This window comes from Haliotis asinina, chromosome 8, assembly GCF_037392515.1.
Source record: "Haliotis asinina isolate JCU_RB_2024 chromosome 8, JCU_Hal_asi_v2, whole genome shotgun sequence".
NCBI classification, from domain to species: domain Eukaryota; kingdom Metazoa; phylum Mollusca; class Gastropoda; order Lepetellida; family Haliotidae; genus Haliotis; species Haliotis asinina.
Window position 1 is genome coordinate 6,558,343 of NC_090287.1, and position 22,274 is coordinate 6,580,616.

General features: G+C 36.7%; 2 protein-coding genes across 2 annotated transcripts in view; one reads left to right on the forward strand and one right to left on the reverse strand.

The window, feature by feature from the left end:
• LOC137293901 (probable tubulin polyglutamylase ttll-15) overlaps positions 1-22,274 on the reverse strand; it is a 98,427-nt gene that overhangs the window by 73,033 nt on the left and 3,120 nt on the right. The window lies entirely within an intron of this gene.
• LOC137293900 (uncharacterized) overlaps positions 1-22,274 on the forward strand; it is a 111,070-nt gene that overhangs the window by 30,477 nt on the left and 58,319 nt on the right. Inside the window, exons 5-16 of the mRNA XM_067824703.1 lie at positions 1,806-1,901; positions 2,732-2,812; positions 3,617-3,715; positions 5,827-5,898; positions 9,456-9,701; positions 12,721-12,781; positions 15,103-15,197; positions 16,366-16,479; positions 18,475-18,556; positions 19,651-19,730; positions 19,921-19,989; positions 20,326-20,427. Of these exons, the coding sequence (XP_067680804.1) occupies positions 1,806-1,901; positions 2,732-2,812; positions 3,617-3,715; positions 5,827-5,898; positions 9,456-9,701; positions 12,721-12,781; positions 15,103-15,197; positions 16,366-16,479; positions 18,475-18,556; positions 19,651-19,730; positions 19,921-19,989; positions 20,326-20,427 (1,197 nt within the window). The remainder of the gene's footprint in view (positions 1-1,805; positions 1,902-2,731; positions 2,813-3,616; positions 3,716-5,826; positions 5,899-9,455; positions 9,702-12,720; positions 12,782-15,102; positions 15,198-16,365; positions 16,480-18,474; positions 18,557-19,650; positions 19,731-19,920; positions 19,990-20,325; positions 20,428-22,274) is intronic.

The window sequence follows — 22,274 nt, forward strand, 5'->3', positions numbered from 1 at the left end:
TATATGAAAAATGTTTACTGTGTTGATTTCCCTCCAGTTTGCTTGCCCACTGAGGTGAATTCACTTGTCATATTAATTTAACAAGTATGAGAGTTCATATAAAGATGTTTTAGAAAGCATTTCTCGCAAATATCATCACATGTATTCAAATTCATGCATATTAATGAGTATTTGTCGTATAGAAATATTAACCTTTCCAAAATATTTGGGCAGAGTAGTCAACAACCTATGTAAATCTGAAATGACATGTTTAAGTCCCTATGAGTTCATTGTCCTGTCCATGATGTTGTGATGTTGACTGCTGTACTCATGATGTTGAGATGTTGACTTTCGTACACATGATGTTGTGATGTTGACTGCTGTGCTCATGATGTTGTGATGTTGACTGTCCTGTCCGTGATGTTGTGATGTTGACTGCTGTACTCATGATGTTGTGATGTTGACTGTTGTACTCATGATGTTGTGATGTTGACTGTCCTGTCCATGATGTTGTGATGTTGACTGTCCAGTCCATGATGCTGTGATGTTGACTGCTGTACTCATGTTGTGATGTTGACTGTCCTGTCCATGATGTTGTGATGTTGACTGCTGTACTCATGATGTTGTGATGTTGACTGTCGTACTCATGATGTTGTGATGTTGACTGTCGTACTCATGATGTTGTGATGTTGACTGTCATACTCATGATGTTGTGATGTTGACTGTTGTACTCATGATGTTGTGATGTTGACTGCTGTACTCATGATGTTGTGATGTTGACTGTCCTGTCCGTGATGTTGTGATGTTGACTGCTGTACTCATGATGTTGTGATGTTGACTGTTGTACTCATGATGTTGTGATGTTGACTGTCGTGTCCATGATGCTGTGATGTTGACTGCTGTACTCATGATCTTGTGATGTTGACTGTCGTACTCATGATGTTGTGATGTTGACTGTCGTACTCATGATGTTGTGATGTTGACTGTCATACTCATGATGTTGTGATGTTGACTGTTGTACTCATGATGTTGTGATGTTGACTGTCATGTCCATGATGTTGTGATGTTGACTGTCCTGTCCATGATGTTGTGATGTTGACTGCTGTACTCATGATGTTGTGATGTTGACTGCTGTACTCATGATGTTGTGATGTTGACTGTCCTGTCCATGATGTTGTGATGTTGACTGTCGTACTCATGATGTTGTGATGTTGACTGTCCTGTCCATGATGTTGTGATGTTGACTGCTGTACTCATGATGTTGTGATGTTGACTGCTGTACTCATGATGTTGTGATGTTGACTGTCGTACTCATGATGTTGTGATGTTGACTGTCCAGTCCATGATGTTGTGATGTTGACTGTCCTGTCCATGATGTTGTGATGTTGACTGTCGTACTCATGATGTTGTGATGTTGACTGTCGTGTCCATGATGTTGTGATGTTGACTGTTCTGTTCATGATGTTGTGATGTTGACTGTTGTACTCATGATGTTGTGATGTTGACTGTCCTGTCCATGATGTTGTGATGTTGACTGTCCTGTCCATGATGTTGTGATGTTGACTGTCCTGTCCATGATGTTGTGATGTTGACTGTCGTACTCATGATGTTGTGATGTTGACTGTCCAGTCCATGATGTTGTGATGTTGACTGTCCTGTCCATGATGTTGTGATGTTGACTGTCCTGTCCATGATGTTGTGATGTTGACTGTCGTACTCATGATGTTGTGATGTTGACTGTCCTGTCCATGATGTTGTGATGTTGACTGTCCTGTCCATGATGTTGTGATGTTGACTGACGTACTCATGATGTTGTGATGTTGTAGGAGGAGGACTATCAGCAGCATCGCTACCTCATGGATCTGTGGGCCTACTCCACCAAAGACTATGACGACACACCACGTGGCAAATATAAGAGATCGGTGAGCCAGTCCTCTGTTCAATTGTTGATGTTAACGTTCTGTATTGGTGGTCGATTGTTTCAAGTCTGTGTGGGGATAACCTTACTAGTTGAAACCCGTCTTGGTTTGGGGATGACCACATGATACCTAACTGTGATCTCTGATTCTGAGGGAATCTCCAGTCAACACTGACATGCCTAATGTTACATGCTTAATTTTCAGGACAATATTTGTTCATGTAGAACTCTAGAACATCATGCCATTTTGGGTGTTAGTATGGTGTGACACTAAACTGGTGACAAAAAAAAAAGATCTGCACAAAAGGCGTGAAGAAAGTTAGGTGAGGGACTGTTTATTGAACAGTCTCTGATGCATGACATTTCCAACACTACCATTACGTGAAGCAACCCAAAGAAAGGAAACAATTTCAGATTCACTGGTCAGAAAGAACATGAAACATGGGCGACCGATTTGGGATGTCTTAAGTTACAAAGTCATGATTTCATATTTTGGTTATATTCATTCTGCTTTGTAGCTCATTTTGATGAACCCAAATAATTAGACATGTATCTTTATGGAAACAATGTCAATGCAATGTTCAGTAAAATTAACTCTTATGCTAAATTGATATTGTACCAGAAAATTGTAAATTTATACTTTTGAATTAAAATACACAGATGTCATGATAAGTTTGTTTCAACATGTCTCTGATGTTCTAAAATTAATATGTGGACATTCATTTAACAATTGAATTCTTGTAGCCTAATGTTCGACATGAATAATCTGCACAAGTCTTTATGTAGGGCAAATCTGCATTCCTACACTGCAGCACTGTTTCATTCTGTCCACAGAAGGGGGAAGATTCAGATGGCAAGTATGATTCCGATTTTGAGTCAGATGATGATGCAAAGAGCAACAAACTGCCAAGCATTGTAAGTTGAAAAACAGAATACGATGTCAGCTACAACAAAAACATCTTTCATCTCGACTTCATGCACTATCATTTTCTTGTATCCAATTTGAATCATGTTAGACCATTACTGGCAATGTGATACCTGATGTAGGTAGAGATAGTGTGGTGTGGTTGCAGTGTGTGTAATTAACTTAATGATTGTAAAGATAGTTGCGTAACTTAATGCTTCTATTTGATGTCATTATATAGTTGATGTGTATAACTAAATACTGGTTTAGATACTGATGTGTGGTTGAAGTGTTGTAGTAGAATGAGTAGAATTGTACATTAATTCTTTCGCAATTTATTCAGTGGTTTGGTATTGTTCTGTGTATACATGGGTTATTGTGAAGGGGAAATGTAATTATTTATGCAAGAACATAGTTCATAAACCTATAAATAGTAGAAAACCTATGTAGTATTAGTGATGTTATGTTAAAAGGTGAAGTCCTGCTTGTTGTATGAAATGCTCAGAGGGGTTGTCTCCCCTGATGAGTTGAGCATTTTGACAGCTTGTGTTTGATTTCGAGACTGATCAGCTGTCATTTTATTTTTCATTTGATTGTAAATTGTTATCTGTTCTGTTATTAATTATAACCTTGATATGTCTCAAATAGAAATTACTAGGAAAATCAAAATTAGAATTATAAAAAAAATTACATAAATTATTTCATAGTTGTATTATTATTTTTGAGCTTACAAACAATGTTACTTATTTTGCTTTGTTCCTTTTGTTTACTTGAGTTATCAGTTATTGCTTTCATAATTCCTATTTTCTATAAAGGATGAAAATGACAAGAAGAGTGACACCAAGAAAGAGTCTCAGAGGAAATCCAAAGATGATAGCCATACCAAACTTCCTAAAATCAGTGAGAAGAAAAAGGTAAATTATCTTTAAATTGTTTTGAATTATTTAATTCAGACTGGATTCCATACTTATTTAAGTATTCTGATATACAATGAAGATCTTGTGGCAATATAGATGACTGAATGGGCTACATTGTATTGCCAACACAGTTATGTCTTGGCTGATGCTGTGTGCATTAATACCCCAGTTTGGTGTTCACACCATCTGTCCCTGTTTTAGACTTGGTCAGATGATGTACTGATTTAATCTTTGAATAAAGAATCGAGACCTTATCATCAAAATGTTCATGCCCCCAAGAATTCTGAACTTTGATCATTGCCAATGTGTTAAGAATGGGTTAAAGAAATTTGTAGGGCTACGAACTTTTGGAGAATAGCTAGATGGTTCTACTAGTCTTTCTTCAGGAGAAAAACATGCATGAAATATAATCCTTGAGTGTTTCAGAGGTGGACACAAGGAGTTGTTTATGGAGTCTAAATGTTTCGAAAGTCATAGATGGCCCCTGAACTTACATATAATGTGATGATATCCTTTAAGTTTAGTTGAAGTCACTAGTATCTGTACCATTAAATAAATGTAGGGGATATTGGATTTACAATATAAAAAGCAAATGATAAAGTCAAGGAGGAGACAGATCATGAAGAGAAATTAAGGGAAAATGTAACAATTTATTCCATTCCTTTGGAAATGTTTCATCTGTATGGACATACAGTCAAATCTCGATGAGTCAAATCACTGGAAATCAAGTAATATATCCAACATATCGATGTATTTGGGACAAAGGTATGTCTGTGATGGCAGAAGAATAGCCAGGACAGACAGGTACTTCAAGTCAAGTATAATATTTGACACACTGGGATGTGACTGTATATTACCTTTTCTGATATGCATTGGCATTGGCTAGTGGTATGCTCACAAAATGGAATATCCCCTATTTCATTAATGGTATGTGTACTCATTCACACTTTTGTCATATTTTCAAATGTCAATGAACCCCCAGTCCACACCTGATATGCACATGAAAAAAACCTGAAAACAATTCCTAGATCCACCTCTAAACAATTCTTAGATCAACCTGTGTGATAAGTATATTATGGTCTGCCTTCCAACAAACTTACCTGAATTACAAGTGTTGAGTCAAGGAGGACCATAAGATCATCCTCGTGTCCCATAGCATGTTAGTCATGGGTTTAAGTGTGGAATTGCCTGTCTGCACCATGTGAAGGACCTTCTTCACTTCAGGCTTCACTCTATCATTGAGCAGATTGTCTTGACATTACTGAGGTGTGAAAATCATGAAAGTCTTCATTTAATTTCCATACGATGGTTGCATGCTGGGAACATGCAATCATCCCACACATGAAATCCTTATGTGATTAACCTGTTTGGTCAAGTTCACAAAATATCTGACCATGAATTAAAATGTTATCCCAGCTCTCTGTGGTTTCTGAGCCCAACATGGCCTGTAATGAGGTTAACGCCCAGATTAGGATGTGGGGGCCATTCATAATTTGGTTAAGGAGGCACTTGTTCGTGCGTGCGTGCGTGTGTGCGTGCGTGCGTGCGTGCGTGCGTGCGTGGAGGTGTAGCGGTAAGGATGGGGAGGTGGTGGAGGGGAAGGTGTTCATGTGAGGTGGTGGTTGTGGTAGTTTTTCATTTTCCTTAAAGGACTTTTCCTTTACCGTAGATTATGAATGGTTCCTAAGTCTCTGTGCTTCAATCCATGGGCCAGTGTCATCTGTTGAAGGGATAGCAGATGACATCTTTACATTCTCACCTCAATGGCTGCAATGGTTCATGGTTTGAATCCAGTTATGCCTGTTTGTGGACACAGAAATTCACATTTGCTGCTCAAAAAGCTTGTCCTGCTCATACATTTTGGAGCCTTATCACACATTTCAATGTTCACCTCTTGGGGCTTAAACTTCAATGAGAATGTATTTCAACATATATTCCATCCGTAACATTATTCATATTCATTATTATTTATACATCATTCTATTAATAATAACTTGTTTATTTCCAAAAGGTTTTAAAGTCAGCATGATTCATTTTCTTTCAGCTGATTTTCCATTGCTAATAATTTGTTTTGTCATTCTGTATTTTTTTCAACCTGCACATGACAGGAGTCTTTAGGCATAGAACACACATATGAGATGTATTGGGGTGATCGATATGACCCTGATGGTAACAAAGAGGTAACCAATGAGCATTTAGTCTGATGTTCAGCCAATCAGCACTTAGTGTTCTGTGCATGTTCAGCCAATCAGCACTCAATATAGTGTGCATGTTCTGCCTTGAGAATGATCATGTTAATCAATCACAATGCACAATACCTTGAATGGGATTCAAATGTTTATGGAAAAGTTGTTTTTTGTTATCTGACTGTAACTTTGATTTAAAGATTCAAATCAGCAATTTATTGTCTTAGAACAGATTAAAAATTGGACTAAAGTTTTCTTTAGCTATGGAAATAACAAATTTCCAAGCAGAATGTCATGTTTTCCGGTCCACTGATCATTAATTTCACAAACGTATACAGAACTGTACAAAACAATTGTCCAGTCAAAGGAAACGTATTATTCCCTTGCAACAGTTTCTTTCAGAGAATCCATTTTGGAATCAATATTTCAGTTTGGGCATGTCATTTGTAAACACAACAATTCTGTGAGAAAGATGGCTATTCGATGTTAACACTTCAAGTGTGTGATGTTAAATGTTTTGAGGGCCATCGTTTGAAAAACCATTAGAATTAGATCTGATTCATTTCTCCTTTATCATGCATTGAAAAGATCAATGAAAATGGATGAAAAAATGTTTTTATGAATATACTGGCAATGAAGTGATATCCAGTCAAGTAAGCCTCCATTGTAATCATCACAATGTAAGACTGCTTTACAATTCTTGTCATCACTTGATCATTCCTGGGTACTTTTGATTTCCTTAGTTACTACAAATACAAATCCTCTAGTAAACACTGCACATATAGTCATGTACATATACCAGTTGTCAGCATTACATATCGTCCATAGTGTACAAAGTAAACACTGCACATATAGTCTTGTACATATACCAGTTGTCAGCATTACATATTGTCCACACTGTACAAAGTAAACACTGTACATATAGTCATGTACATATACTGGTTGTCAGCATAACATATTGTCAACACTGTACAAAGTAAACACTGCACATATAGTCTTGTACATATACCAGTTGTCAGCATTACATATTGTCCACACTGTACAAAGTAAACACTGTACATATAGTCATGTACATATACTGGTTGTCAGCATAACATATTGTCAACACTGTACAAAGTAAACACAACATATATAATCTTGTACATATAACGGTTGTTAGCATTGCATATTGTCAACACAGTACAAAGTAAACACTGTACATATGGTCACGTACATAAACCGGTGTTGTCAACAATATATACTGTCAACACTGTACAAAGTAAACACTGTATGTATAGTCAAGTACATACAGTCAGTATCATATATGTATAGGTTCGAGCCCCAAAAAATGAGACACTTAAAAAAAGTCGGTTTTTGGTTGCTGCGCGATGAATCTGATGCCAGATTTCAAGCTGCTGGGATCAGGACATCTTCATAAACTTGGTGGAAATGACAGGTGACGACTGGTGGCAGTGTATCCAAACTGGTCGGCAAAACAACTTGGTAAACGTGCCATTGCTTTATGGACCACCAACGTATCTGAATGTACTGTAAGGCAGAGTCTAAAAGGGATCTTCACATTTTCGTGAAGAAAGTGCTGACAAAGGTTCTGTTGATGACGCAAGAGCACAAAACGGAAAAGACAGGAGTGGTGTGAGTGAAATAGGAACACTGAGTTTTCAAACTGGATATTTACAGATGAATTGAAGTTCCAGTTTTTCCCATTACAAGGAAAAGGTGGTGTTGAAATGAAAAATGTGAAAAAATGTGCTGAAAGTTCTTGCCCTCTGTGATGGTGTGGGGAGGGATCAGGAAATTTTGGTTAATGCTGTCTCTGGAAATGACATGCCACATTGATTCAAGGAAGTACTGTGAACAAGAGGGACTGCTAGATTCAAATATCAGACAGAGTGGAATCCCCTATGTAACGCAACAAAATAACACATGTCCGCCCACACCAGAGCTTCCCTTTGTCAGAATTGCATTCAGGTAGTGGAATTTCCGTCCGCTTCACCAGGTCTGAATCCCATTGAAAGTGTCTGGCAAATTATCAGGGGCAAAGTGGAAAAGTTGAAGCCGAAAGACATTGCAGATTGGAAACAACTGATTCATGAAACATGGTATGAGCTATCACAGGAACTCGTAGACAATCTTGTAAATTTCATGCATTGGCAGATTGAACAGTGTTTGCAGCTAAATGATGGACTGACTGACTATTGACTTGAAGTGATTTAACTAACAATGCATTGTCTACATGTGCACCAATTTTCATAAATTTATGACAATTATTAAATCAAGACGTGGAATCAAAACTTGTCTCATTTTTTTATGCTTGATACAATATATATTATCAACACTGTACAAAGTGAACACTGTACATAAATAAAACAACACTCTGCATAAATTCAAGATATTTGCTGATAATTTCTAAAAGATTATCCTAATGCTCAGTCACTATGTTTTAACATATTGAATATTCTGTAGGAAGCATTATACATAAACCAGTTTTAACTAATGTTAAACTAGATGGGACTGACATTGACACAGGTAGGTGCTGACAATATGTTATACCAGGCTGGAGTATTGTTTGGTAGTTCCCCAAATATAAGTATTTAGAATTCTGATTTTCACTAGACCTATTTCAGTAGAGGTTCCCTTTTCTGGAATGTTACATGATATACCACACAATGGAAATCTGAATGTGGCATCTTCATCAGATTTAGGAGATAATATTGTGAAGATGTCATGGAGCATGTAGTTTGGTGAAGCTTCGCACTGCTTTTGGTATTGGTATGACACCATTTTGGTATTGGTATGACACCAGTTGTTTGAAGGATAGGAGCACACCTGAGTCTCTGACTGTAAAGCACTGCTACCATATTCTCCCAGGTAAAGGCAGCTAACAATTTCATATTTGATTTTCTTGGTGGGGGCTTGAGATCTAAAAAGATGCTGTTGCCAGAATGTTTAGAAAAAAGAAGTTGTATTTTCTGTTGCTAGCAAAACCCGAGGCCTGTCCTTGTTTATATAAAATACTCGGTCCATTTCCACAAGTGGACTTAACCTGTGTCATATAATTTAACATTGAAATTGGATTTCATCCATAGTGTGTTTTGTTTGATATGGTGAAGTATCGGCAACCTTTATCCAGGGTGATCAATATGTTTATGGTGGAAACCCTTGACTTACCTGTGACACTATGGTAGCAGGTATATTGTCATTTCACTGTTCTCACCCACTGATGTCATTGTGCTGTTGAATCAATCGAAGAGACTGATATGCTCAGTTTTGTTGTATTGAGTGGCACCAGGCTCTGGGACTCCAGGTTCTGGACTCCACCTGTGATGCAAGCAAATCTAAAGTTGACCCTAAATGGTGATTAGATTGACACCGAATTGAGTTTTTCAGTTGTAAGCACTAATTTACAAATATATCTTTAATGTCCTGTTAAAATACTTTCTTTCATAGGCTATCATTTTGGGGATTTTAATTAAACTTTACATTTTATATGAGAAAACATGTTGAATGATGACAAAATAATACATTATGCCATAATGCTTTGAACCTCCCAGAATTCCAAGGGTAAAACAGATAAAGACAATGCCAAAGGGAAAAAGGGCAGGGAAGATGATAAGAACAAAGATGAGAAAAAAGATGACAATGAAAAAAAGGATGGGAAAAAAGATGATAGAAGTGATGCTAAGAAAAAGGATGGAACAAAAGAAGACAAAAAAGGCACTGACAAGAAGAATGAGAATGGGAACAATGATGGCAAAAAAGGCAGCAAGGATGAAGAGCAATCCAAGAACAAGAACAAGGCAATGAGATGCTGTTAATTCACCTTGGATGGTTTTAGTTCAGCTTTGCTTGTAGTACTAGCCAGCTTTATTTTGACTTTCGTTTTGCATATATTTATTTGCTAGTCATGTTGATATAATGTTGTATTTGTATTGTGTGGCATGATCATTCTTCAACCTACTTATCAAGTGTTTGTGTTTAACATATTCAGTAACAGTTGTTCTCCTTACAGTTAAACCTTGTTTATTCCCAAACCTGTTTTATGTCTACATAATCACTGTTCTAAAGGATTCAGACAATTATGTCCTTTCTCTGTGTGAGTGTGAGTATGAGTGTGAGTGAGTGTGTGTGTGTGTGTGAGAGTGTGTGTGTGTGTGAGGTGTGAGTGTGTGTGTGAGTGTGAGCGTGTGTGTGAGTGTCAGCGTGTGTGTGAGTGTGTGTGAGAGCGTCTGTGTGTGTGAGTGTGTGTGTGTGTGTGAGTGTGTGTGTGTGTGTACAAAATCAGAATTTCCTTTGAATCACAATAACTTATGTGATTTGAATCAATAAACTGATTATACTGATTTAGTGACTGTAGGACTCACATGACATTATGACATGTACTATCCAGGTATTGGTTTTTACCATTGAAGTCATACTTTCTTACCGTTTTTCATGAACATGAACAAGTGTCTCCCATTGCCAACAGATTATTTTATGTTGGAAATTCAAGATTATCTTGTCTGGTTTTGACATGTAATAATCACTCAGTCAAATGATGTCTTTGAAACAAGAAAAGTATCCACCCTCTGTTACCTTAAAAGTTTTGCAAATAGTTTTCATTATTGTTAAGCCCTGTTTCCAGACATTTTTGTTCATGTGGAGTCCTTGTAACACATGACTGAGAGTCCTGAACCTTACAACCAACAAGGTCCTGACACTGAGTGAGTGAGTTTAGGTTTACGCCGCACTCAGCAATATTCCAGCTATATGGCAGCGGTCTTTAATTAATCGAGTCTGGATGAGACAATCCATTGATGAACAACATGAACATCGATCTACACAGTTGGGAACTGATGTCTGATCAACACTGCATACAGTCTCATATGTCAAACAGTAAATATGACCTTTTCTGTTCAATATTGTCAGTTATTTCAAACAAATATATTGGACACTTTCATCACTTTGAGACCTAAGGATTCACTGTATGTCAACCTTGGTTATCCAAAGCTTTGATGTAACAGAGTTTACTGTGAAGTATGTCTTTGTTTACATCCTTAAATTTTGTATGTGTTATATGGGGTGTGTTTCTCCTGTTTATTCAAACTGTTGTGCTTCTATTAAGTGTAAGTAATTTTTGTGACAGAATTTTGTTTGAATGATATTTTGTTTGTTGTATGTGGCATATATTCTTCCTTTATTGTGATATAAAAAAAAAGCTTTTCATATTTGTGATTAGACATTCATTATTAACAGCTATACCTATTTTCCCATTTGCTTCCCATATACTATGGAACTGAAACTATTGCTTAGTGTACGCTTATGATTTAATATTTGCTACCATTTTCAGCAAATGGATTAGATACTGATATGTTTCACAGATATTTGCTATCACAATATCATATTTCACTCCTTTTTTCAAGATTAATGTCATGATGCATTTCTTCTTGCACTGGCAAAAATCTGAGGATTTGAACTAAAAAAAAATAGATTACAGAGGCTCACATTGCTGTAAAACAAATCCCTAATGTAACAGTAGTTATCTCCCTTAGACCACGTAGTGTTTACTATCTAGCCATTCTAAAATGACTTTGTAAGCAGCCTCCATCTTTCTTAGCCATTAGTCATTGAACAGACATATCTTAGCGTAGGCTTAGCTATTGGTGTCCATTGCTCATGTAGATGGAACTCAATATATGGATTAAAAACACCATATTTAGTGACAGTTCATGATTTATGGCTGATGGGGTGATGATGTTGTTAATTGTATGATGTTGAAAATGTACAATGTGAATGACCCTGCTGAGAGTCATGCGTAAAGTGACAAGATGCCTGTCATGTACAAAATCAATGACCTCCCCCCCCCCTCTCATAATTTTTAAGCATAATTTAGAAATACAATTTATGTGCAAAATTGCTGACCCCTATAGTGCAGTTGTATACAATATTGTTGACCCTCTATATCCCCAGATCAAAATTGCTGACCCCTACAGAGCAGTTGTATACAAAATTGTTGACCCTCTACATCCCCAGAACAAAATGGGACTGATCCCTACAGTGCAGTTGTATACAAAATTGTTGACCGTCTACATCCCCAGAACAAAATGGGTGATCCCTATAGTGCAGTTGTATACAAAATTGTTGACCCTCTACATCTCCAGAACAAAATGGGTGACCCCTATTAAAATCATCATCACCCCCACTGGCCATAACTTATGAATGGTCCCTTACCTACTTTGGTCATTTTACATCTGTCCTCAAAACATTTAAGCTTTGCCTTCTCTATTTAGTTGTTAGTATACAGATTCAACACAAAAGCCCAGTTAGAAATACTCAAATTGTACAATACTGTACTGTATTGCTTGGTCTCTGAAGGTGTGATCTTTAGAATTACAGAAAAGAACTACACAGCTGACAAGGGAAATTTCCCTTCATGTATCAGATATACAAAAAAATTGTTGCCATAGTAAACTTTGAACAGTACAATAATAATAGACTGCTCTTCAATAAAAATTTTGTTCTTTTTCAAATTTATTATATTTTTGGCAGATGCATATTGATACCCTGTGCATCGTGTGTTGACAGTTCTATTTTTGATAGAATATTTGTCATTATAATTTTTCTGCATGATACATATTTAGTATTCCTAGAGGCTGGCAGCTGGTAGATGGCATTGTGTTCAATGGAGCCCTTCTATGATTGTGGTTGAAGGAAGTAGTAAAGTGCAGAACCGCACATTACAGATAGATACATACCAATTTGTTTTAACATTTCATGAGTTCATTGTTATTTATCCTACGGATGAAAGATAGATAACCCTGACCTATGGCATTGTTTCAGACTGACATAACACCTGTGGAAGCTGATTGCAAACAACTTTTCAAGGTTGCCAAGGAGATGGGTAAACAATATTTCCATATTTTTTCCACCTGATGTCCCTTTAGTAAACAGGTATGAGAATATTCAAAAGGAAAGAAAAGAAAATTTGTCCTGCTAGTGTGGGCTACCATCTGAGAACTGTGTACATTGTTTTCTTATGTATGTTCTCAATAGTCTGGTAATGTTCACCACTTTCTCTTGCATCCAGTGATATAACAGATTAACTATAGCAATATGAAAGAATCAGGACAGTCTCAAATTCTCAATGCTGACCTCTACAAATACAGACAGACATATCTTAGACAGCTCAAAACATCAACTGGTTCAGTGCACAACTAATCATCAAGCTGATACCTGTTTCTTATAATGGACCAGTCCAGTAGAATAATTTAGGTAAGACATTATGTTCATTTAGCATATTTGTTGCAAATTCAACAGGGATTAAAAATGAATAGTAAATAATAAACATGGTACTATGTTGATCATGTCCACTCTTGGCATATTAAGCATTTTCACAAAATGTCCCTAAAATATAATATATGATTCTGGACATGGACATATAGCAAGAACACAATATGTAATACCTTAATGGACATTACCATGACCACAAATTATGTATACGGATCCTTGGCACGTCAAGCACGGCACTGATCTGTAAGTCTGATACAACAGGTGACCCCTCTCATCTTGTGAGGAGGTTTTCATGTGAAAACATAACATGCATCTTTAATCTTAACCCCCCTTGTACAGTTCATATCATTTTCTTAACAATAGGAGAAGAAAGAAGAAGAAAAATATTTCATCATTGTGCCCCTTGGCATACATATTATTTCATTTACTTACAGCTAACATTTTAAAATCTCATAAAATTCACAAAAAATAATGTAGACTACCTACAGCATATGTGATTCGATAACTCCTTAAAATCCACATAAAAATGTTAAACTTCTTAATACAAGACTATTAATATTCATACTGATAATTATTGCAAAGGGCTTCCTGTCACAAAGCTCCAGAGGTAGTTGTAAGTCATGAAGGTAAGCTTAGTGCCATGTTAAAGAATGGGAGTTAAGGTTAACTTTAGTATAGTTTGCTTCGTGAATGAAGCCCCTGGACTAATGCACATGTTTTTTCTGTTATGTATTTGTGTTATTATTATCGCAAGAGGCTTCACGCATCTTTCATTACATTACAGTACAAATATAGACTGAGGAAAGAGGTGTGTGTGATGATTATGATTTTAAGTTAAGCCTCTCACTCATGATGAAATTGTGTTTCTGTTTTAGTTTAATTCTGTTATTTTACCATGTGTTTTTACCTGTTAAATCTTATGATGGAAAAACCAGGTGCTGTGATTGATGTTGAGCATAAATGAATTCAATAAATATACAAACAATAATATTTGCAATTGTGTAAACTTTATTTAGGTAACAGGATAATAAACAGAACAATACTTGCTGTTGGAAAAATTATATTGTTGGAAAATATAGACTGTGACCATTAAATACAGGAGAAAACATGCCTAAAAGGCTCTGCCCCTCAGGATTTCCCACTTCATCTAGTTTTACATGTCTACCAAAACTGAGGAGATCCACTGTCAGTGATGGGTAATTACAATGTTGATGATCATTTAATGAAGCTACATTACAATAACTGAAGCACAAGTAAAATCAATTTGTGGACAGTAACTATTAAGTAGCTAATTCAGCCCCTCTTCTTTTGTTGGCCTGGTGTCAGTGTAGTAGTGCATATGCCTACAGATCTGAAAGTTGAAGGTCAAATTTTGCTTGGGAAAACATTTGCACTTTAAAATTAATCTTGAATAATACTTTTCAGTTGATTTCAAACACTCATACATGTATCATTTGAATGTTGATGTTCATATAGTCAGGAAAAGACAATGCTGGGAAGAGGTCTTACTAACAAAACAAAAACTTCAAATGTGGTTATTCTGGAAAAACAAGAGATGACATATTACAGGGAGAAGCACACTTCAGGTTTATGTTCTTAATAGATGTTTACATCTAAACTGAATGTTTACAGTTACCTCATCTTGCCTTTCCTGTATATCATTTCCTTCATCTCCAGCTTTGTATATCAACGAGAAAGTCATAGAAACATATTCAGTGGAAATCAACACAATGCCTAAAGCACATCTTATGTTTTATGCACTTGGACTGACGTCTCTTGTTATGTACCTGTGAAGATCCAGGTTATATTTGATCTTCAGTAACCCATACTGGATCTCTCTGTTGCAGACTCAATTATTTACAGACTGCTGCCGTGTTGCTGGAATATTTCTGAGCAGGTGTAAAGCTTAACTTGCTCACTCTCTTGTTTTAGCTGCTCCGGAGGACATCCTGATCAGGACTCTGGTGAAGAAGTCCCCAAGTTACAGACAGCAGGTCCAGCGGAAGTTTCAGGAAGTGTATGACCTGGTGAGTACAGTGGCAAGGATGAAGACTTTTATGGATGGACAAGTTGTTTCTTGCAAAAGATCTTTTGCTTGACAACAGTGTGAAAATACACCAAAACATCACATCCACTGCAAGAAAGAAGTTGTCCATCCATAAAAGTCTTCATCATCATCATACCAACTTCTAAAATGCCACTTAAAGAAACAGTACATTCGGGTCAGTGCATGGGTCAAGTCAGAGCCGTCAGTCTGTGTAGAGTTCTGCCCTTTGTCTGCCAGGATGTGCTTGTTGATGTGTCTAGCTCATGTTGTGATTGAACATAACAGTGATGACTACTACAGTAATTTTTGTAACATAGAACATAATGAGATATTGAGGAGATTTGTTGTTGACGGGTAGGGGTATGTGTTTTGCATCGTCTTTCAGTGTTGTGTAGAAAGAGAGGAGAACAGTGGAGAGCAGGGGAGAGGGAGGTAGCAGGGTTGCAACTGATAAACATATTTTTCTCTGGACAGATAATCTGTCATTCCTTAATTCTTGGAGGCTATTCTCTAAATATGAACACAACTGGATCGATCTGCAGTTGTAAATCAAATTAGTTCCACTAGTACTCCATGTTTGTAATAATACCTTGTCTAAATCTGGTTCAGTGATTCAATAACGGAACATAATGATGTTACAAGGATACATCAAGCAAATATATCATGATCTGTCATCATCTGTCAAATAAAACAAATATTTGTCATTTTCAAATAATGATAAAAATGATTACACCTTATTTAAACCATAATTTGTTGTTCTGGTATGATGAATTGTGTTGAATGCTGTTGATTGGCCATATAGGTCCAGTGGAATTGCTTGTGACAGATAATCAAAACAGAAGGCTCTGACAGTGATGATTTAGATTTTGTTAAGAAAAGCCATTTGAACTCAGTCGTAAATGTTGCAGTATACATTCAATTGAATAATTAGGTTAACAATTATCCTGAAGAATAAACAATTGATTGCTGTTACTTGACAAACAGAAGCCATGTTTTGCAGACATCTTGTGCAATCACTGACTTTCCATTACCCAGTTTTACACATTTCAACTTGAAGCAGCAGACAATTTAGACTGACGATAGTCTGACATTTATGTTTCATATTTACAAGTACATCAGGCAGTTTATCAATGTAACAATGGTTACAGGATCTGGGCAAGGAGTTGAAACAAGGACTGGGTTCTGACTGGAGTCTGCTGATTGATGAACTTCTGGCTGATCCCATGGAGGGGGATGCAGGGGCACTACACACTGCTCTAGAGGTAAACCTGAGTCAGACATACACATACAGCAATGGGTCTTAGAATCCTGCATCGGTGTGTCTGGTGACAGAATCTAAGTTAGTCCTTGATCCTGCTCATTTCATTATGACAAGTGACCCATGTGGCTTGACTAGGGTATTTCTGTATCACATACTATGACCTGTGGTGTCGTGTATACTTCATCACAGTGTCTTGAGTTCCAACCAGTAGATCTTGATGACATCATAACATCTGTGTGTATTTGATTACAAACTCTGCAACGGTGACTTCATTTTCTCTAGGAATGTCATTTTGAATATTACTTACAGGATATATGACTACATACCTTTTTCCTGTCTCTTTGAAGTGGTTCTTTCATTAAGCTGACAATCATGTTTTGGGAATGTAAAGCAAAGTATTTTTCAGATTAAAACTGATTTATACACCACCCTGTTTTTACCCTTAACTTAATGAGAGTTTCAAGGTCCATGTATTAGGTTGAGCTGATAAATCATATTTATAGATTTCCATTAGAACTAAACACTAAAGTGTCCAGTTTTGAAACTGCACTCTTTTTTCTTTGATTTCAAATGGTACTAGCAGGTAATGAATGCAAATTGAAAAAGAAACCTGCACTGAAAAGGCAACAGATGAATCTTCCAGTTTATACATCTTTCTTTTCATTACTTGGTTTAAGGTGTTTTCTCCCAATCTCCATGTAATAGTTCAAAAAGAAATAAAAGGATAGAGGAGAGATGAAATACTAGAACGTATGTTGATTAAATCATCTCAAAGGATAAGTGAAATTCCTCCATCACCGTACAATATTATAGAAAGGAAAAAAAAATTCTTCAAATGTTATTTCCTTCCATATTTGTGAAATTTTAGCTGACAGATCAGTAAACCAAAAGGCAACTGAAATGAAACTAATAAAAATACTAAGGCTGCAGAAATATATTTAAATGTTTCTTGGGCATATTTTTTGCAAAGGTGACAGTGAGGTAGGACTTTGTTTTTCAATCTTTGATTGAAAAAATGTGATGAGGGAGGGACAAATTTTTATTTTTTCTCTCTCAAAAGCAGCTTGGGAAGTTTACCATGTTACGCGTATGATGAGTTGCAGATTGAGTTACACTTGTTCTTGCTGACACTCATTGTTTTAGTGGACAAATGGATGATCAGGACATTTTACTATTTTAAAATGGTGGTAAAACATTGTTATGTGCACAAATGAAAGTGACTCACCGATGCCTGAGAAACATTTCACATCTTTCATTTAGACTAATAAAATACTTAAGTGTTGGTATATGTTTTGTAGTTTGTATTTTTCTATGAACAGACTGAGTCTTTTCATCATGAAATATGGTTCTGTGTTATCAAAAACATGTTTGGAAACAATTCATATTTTGCACAAATAGATGATAATGGAATATTTCATAAATCCACTTTCACACCCACCATCCTCATCTGTATTAAACACTTCAAATTATTGTATTACCCTGAAATTGCTCTTGTGGTTTCCCTTATGTTTGCATGATGAAAGACACCATGTACAAACCTTAGATTGCACAGTCTTCTTTAGAAGTGATGATGCCAGTCCTAAAGATTTGTCCTATGTCTGTTATCTAAGTAGGATGAAAGATGATAACAATCCAATCAAAAACCGTCAAAAATGTGCCTCTAAATATTGACTGTCCTGGACCTGTTGCTGATCAGCACTTTCCTTAAAAATATGTCATGTTGAGAATTATGTTAAATGATGAAAATCTTCTAATTAAGCCTTTTTATGCTTACAAGCCTGACACAAGGTACGAAGCTTTGTGACTTCATAAATATTTCGACATTTGTTGTTAACTTAGTTCACAGTTTTGCTGATCCACCCTTTCAGAGATATGGAACGTTAAGGACTCTTTTTATCTCCATGGTCACTGTTGTTGAATTTTGGTGTGATATTTGTATTTGCTTTTATGGCGTTTCACTCAGTGAAATAATCAATACTGCATCTGCTTTTTACAGAAGAACAACATTCCAACCGTAGTGGAGATTCTGTGTTCAAACACGGGTAGTTTAGCACAGGTTAAAGAAGCTTACAGGAAAGGTATGCAATCAGATCGATTAGTACTTGATATTTCATATTTTCCAATGATCATCTGTTGGGAATCTGGTGGGAATTCCAGAACTTCATGTTACTGCAGTATTGTGGACTTGGAAAACATATTAAAACAAATGAAATTTATAAATCGTTAGACATCATGTAGTTCCTCAATAAGAACTTATCAAAACATCAACAATGTAAAATATTGAATTGTACTGACAATGACAAAACACAGACTAGCAATTCTCAAAACATTTGTAGCTCTATGAATTTTTTAAGCCCATTCTCAACACATTGGCCATGATCAAAGTTAAGAATTCTTAGGGCTATGAATGTTTTGAGAATAAGGGCCCAGGTCTTGACAACAGACAATATTTATGTTCCCAACACTCGGTTACATTTATGAAGTCACTCTATGATGTGGTTGGCATTTGAGCTGGCATTTGAGCTGGCATTTGAGCTGGCATTTGAGCTGGCATTTGAGCTGGCATTTGAACTGGCATTTGAGCTGGCATTTGAGCTGGCATTTGAGCTGGCATTTGAACTGGCATTTGAGCTGGCATTTGAGCTGGCATTTGAGCTGGCATTTGAACTGGCATTTGAGCTGGCATTTGAGCTGGCATTTGAACTGGCATTTGAGCTGGCATTTGAACTGGCATTTGAGCTGGCATTTGAGCTGGCATTTGAGCTGGCATTTGAGCTGGCATTTGAACTGGCATTTGAGCTGGCATTTGAGCTGGCATTTGAACTGGCATTTGAACTGGCATTTGAGCTGGCATTTGAGCTGGCATTTGAGCTGGCATTTGAGCTGGCATTTGAGCTGGCATTTGAGCAGGCATTTGAGCTGGCATTTGAACTGGCATTTGAGCTGGCATTTGAGCTGGCATTTGAGCTGGCATTTGAGTTGGCATTTGAACTGGCATTTGAGCTGGCATTTGAGCTGGCATTTGAGCTGGCATTTGAGCATCCTCATATTAACCATGTGTAGTATCTTGTCTAGATTTGAACAAAGAAGCAGACAGACAGACAGACAGACAGACAGACAGACAGACAGACAGACAGACAGACAGAATAAATCTCTCTGTTGTGTTTGCTAGAGTTTGCTGTGAGCCTGGTGAGTGATGTTGCTAACAAGACCAAGGAGCCTGTGCAGTTGCTGTTGATGACCCTCCTCAAGGTAAAATCCTCAGCATCAGCGTCAACCACCGTACAAAAGTAGGAGCATATACATTCACTGCTATGTGAGTGCAGCTGCATCTATATGAACCACTATAAGAATACTGTAGTATTGGTATGGATGGTATATGTATCAATCACTGTAAGAATGTAGTATCTGTAGGAACCAATATATGTTTCGTGTGTCTCAGGAGGGGAGAGATGAGTCGATTGACGTGGATGACAAGAGGGTGGAGAAGGATACCACAGTCTTACATGAGGTGAGGAAGAAAAACAGCAAAAGCAGAACACTGATATAATAGGAGCCACAATAACAGTACACCAGAATAATGGCAGCAGCAATAACAGAACACCAAAATAATAGCCGCAATAACCGCACACAAGAGTGATAGCAGCAGCAATAACATTGCATTTCATTGACAGGTTCAGTGTTACAAGAGCTTTTAATTAATATTTTATCTCCTGCCTTCAGGATGAAAATCTATAAAACGTTTCATATAATTGGTCTGGCAGAATGTCCCTGAACCAGTCAGATTGTTCAACATACTCCTATACTCCTACTTGTTGTGTTGTATTTCTCTCCTGGTTTCCTTCAGTTTGGTGATGGTCGGTGGAGCAACAAAAGTGGAAAGTTCCTCACTCTCCTCGAGGAGAAAAGTCTTGCGCACATCAAAGCAGTTCTCAAAATGTATAAATTGGTGAGTGACCTTCTTTACTTGGAGAACACTGTTCTAAATTTCCATGTACTGATTTGACTGATCAGAGCAAAGAAAAGAAGAAATTCTTTCATTTAATTAGGAAATACATTCTTATGAGGTCATCCATACTACTGACTGTCTGTTCCATTATCAGGTTTAGGGGGAGAGGGTGGGTATATGGAAGACCACAATACATGCAACCTGCTATTTGTTTGACAGTGAACATGAGTTCCTTATAATAGTGATGGCATTATGTGTCCATGAAAATGTGGATACATCCTTCCCCACCGGTGACACTGGCATCAAAAGGAAAACAAATTGTTCATCTGAAACACATATTTTCATAAAACATGACATTGGTTAAGAAGTCCATGTTTGTGAGCAATTGTTGTATGACACTTGTTGAATCTTTAAATAGGACATGCTCAATTGTGCAAGATGTTAAAGGTAAACAGTAAAAGCTCTGATTTCCTTTCAAAGGCTGAAGTAGATTTCAAGTCAAATATTAGATACATGACATTTCATGAGATGGATTAATTTCCCTCAGGAATTTCCTCTAACAATGCTAGGTTTCTAAGTCTCTAGAATGCTAGATAAAGAAAAAAAGCAAAACCAATTTACTGGGTTTTTTTCATTCATCAGATCCTATAAATGGCAATTACAGAAGACAAAATAATTCTTTCCTGAATTAGTTCTCAGTGCTGTTGCTATTCCTAGCAACCATTCCCTGTGTGTGGCAACCAAATGGAGAGATCGAAAATGAGAGGTATTTTGGTGTAGTATCCTTCTTATCTTGGCTCAGAGTCCTTTGTAACAAATGTCTTTTCTTAGCAGTTTGATTTGATTCCATTTTCCCAGAATGTCATTAACTCGGGATTCACCTTTACAGTTCCACTTAATAGAAATAAGGTGTTTTGGTTGATTATGTTTGTCTTAGATGTTAGAATTCTAACATACCAGAATCTATGGCCAGTGTATGGTTTCATAATGCCATCGTAATGCTACGGCAGTCATTCATTCCCATACTTTGATATTTCCTTACTGCTGTCATAGCACCAAGATCACTTTATGCAGTGGTACTCGCTGCTACTATTGTAATAAGCTTATGGCAAAGTATATGTTGGACTTACCATAATTGGAGGTTAAATCTAAATGTTTTTTAAATATTATTTTTGTTTTGCTATTTTGATTAGGGGAAGAAAATGTATGTAAATGCTTGCCAAATCGTCTTTGAAATATCAAACGCAAGCAAAATAGAATGATTTTATGTGCGTAATGAAAACTAATAATTCAATAATATTTAAAAATCTCTATTTATGCAGAAATGCAAAACATGTAGTTAATCCTATTGTTATTCTAACCCCCATTCGATTATTGTTATCTGATGAAGACTTTGTGAGATGGTACCCAGTATGACAACAGTTGTAGGCACATGGTAAAGTATTAGATTTACAGTCATCGTTGTCTGATGAAGACTTTGTGAGATGATACCCAGAATGACAACAGTTGTAGGCACATGGTAAAGTATTGGATTTACAGTCATCGTTGTCTGGTGAAGATTTTGTGACATGATACCCAGTACGACATCAGTTGTATGTTTATGGTAAAGTATTGGATTTACAGTCATTGTTGGCTGATGAAGACTTTGTGAGATGGTAGCAGTACGACATCAGTTGTGAGTTTATGGTAAAGTATTGGATAACAGTCATTGTTGTCTGATGAAGACTTTGTGAGATGGTACCCAATATGACAACAATTGTACGTAAAGTATTAGATTTACCATCATCGTTGTCTGGTGAAGACTTTGTGAGATGATACCCAGTACGACAACAGTTGTAGGCACATGG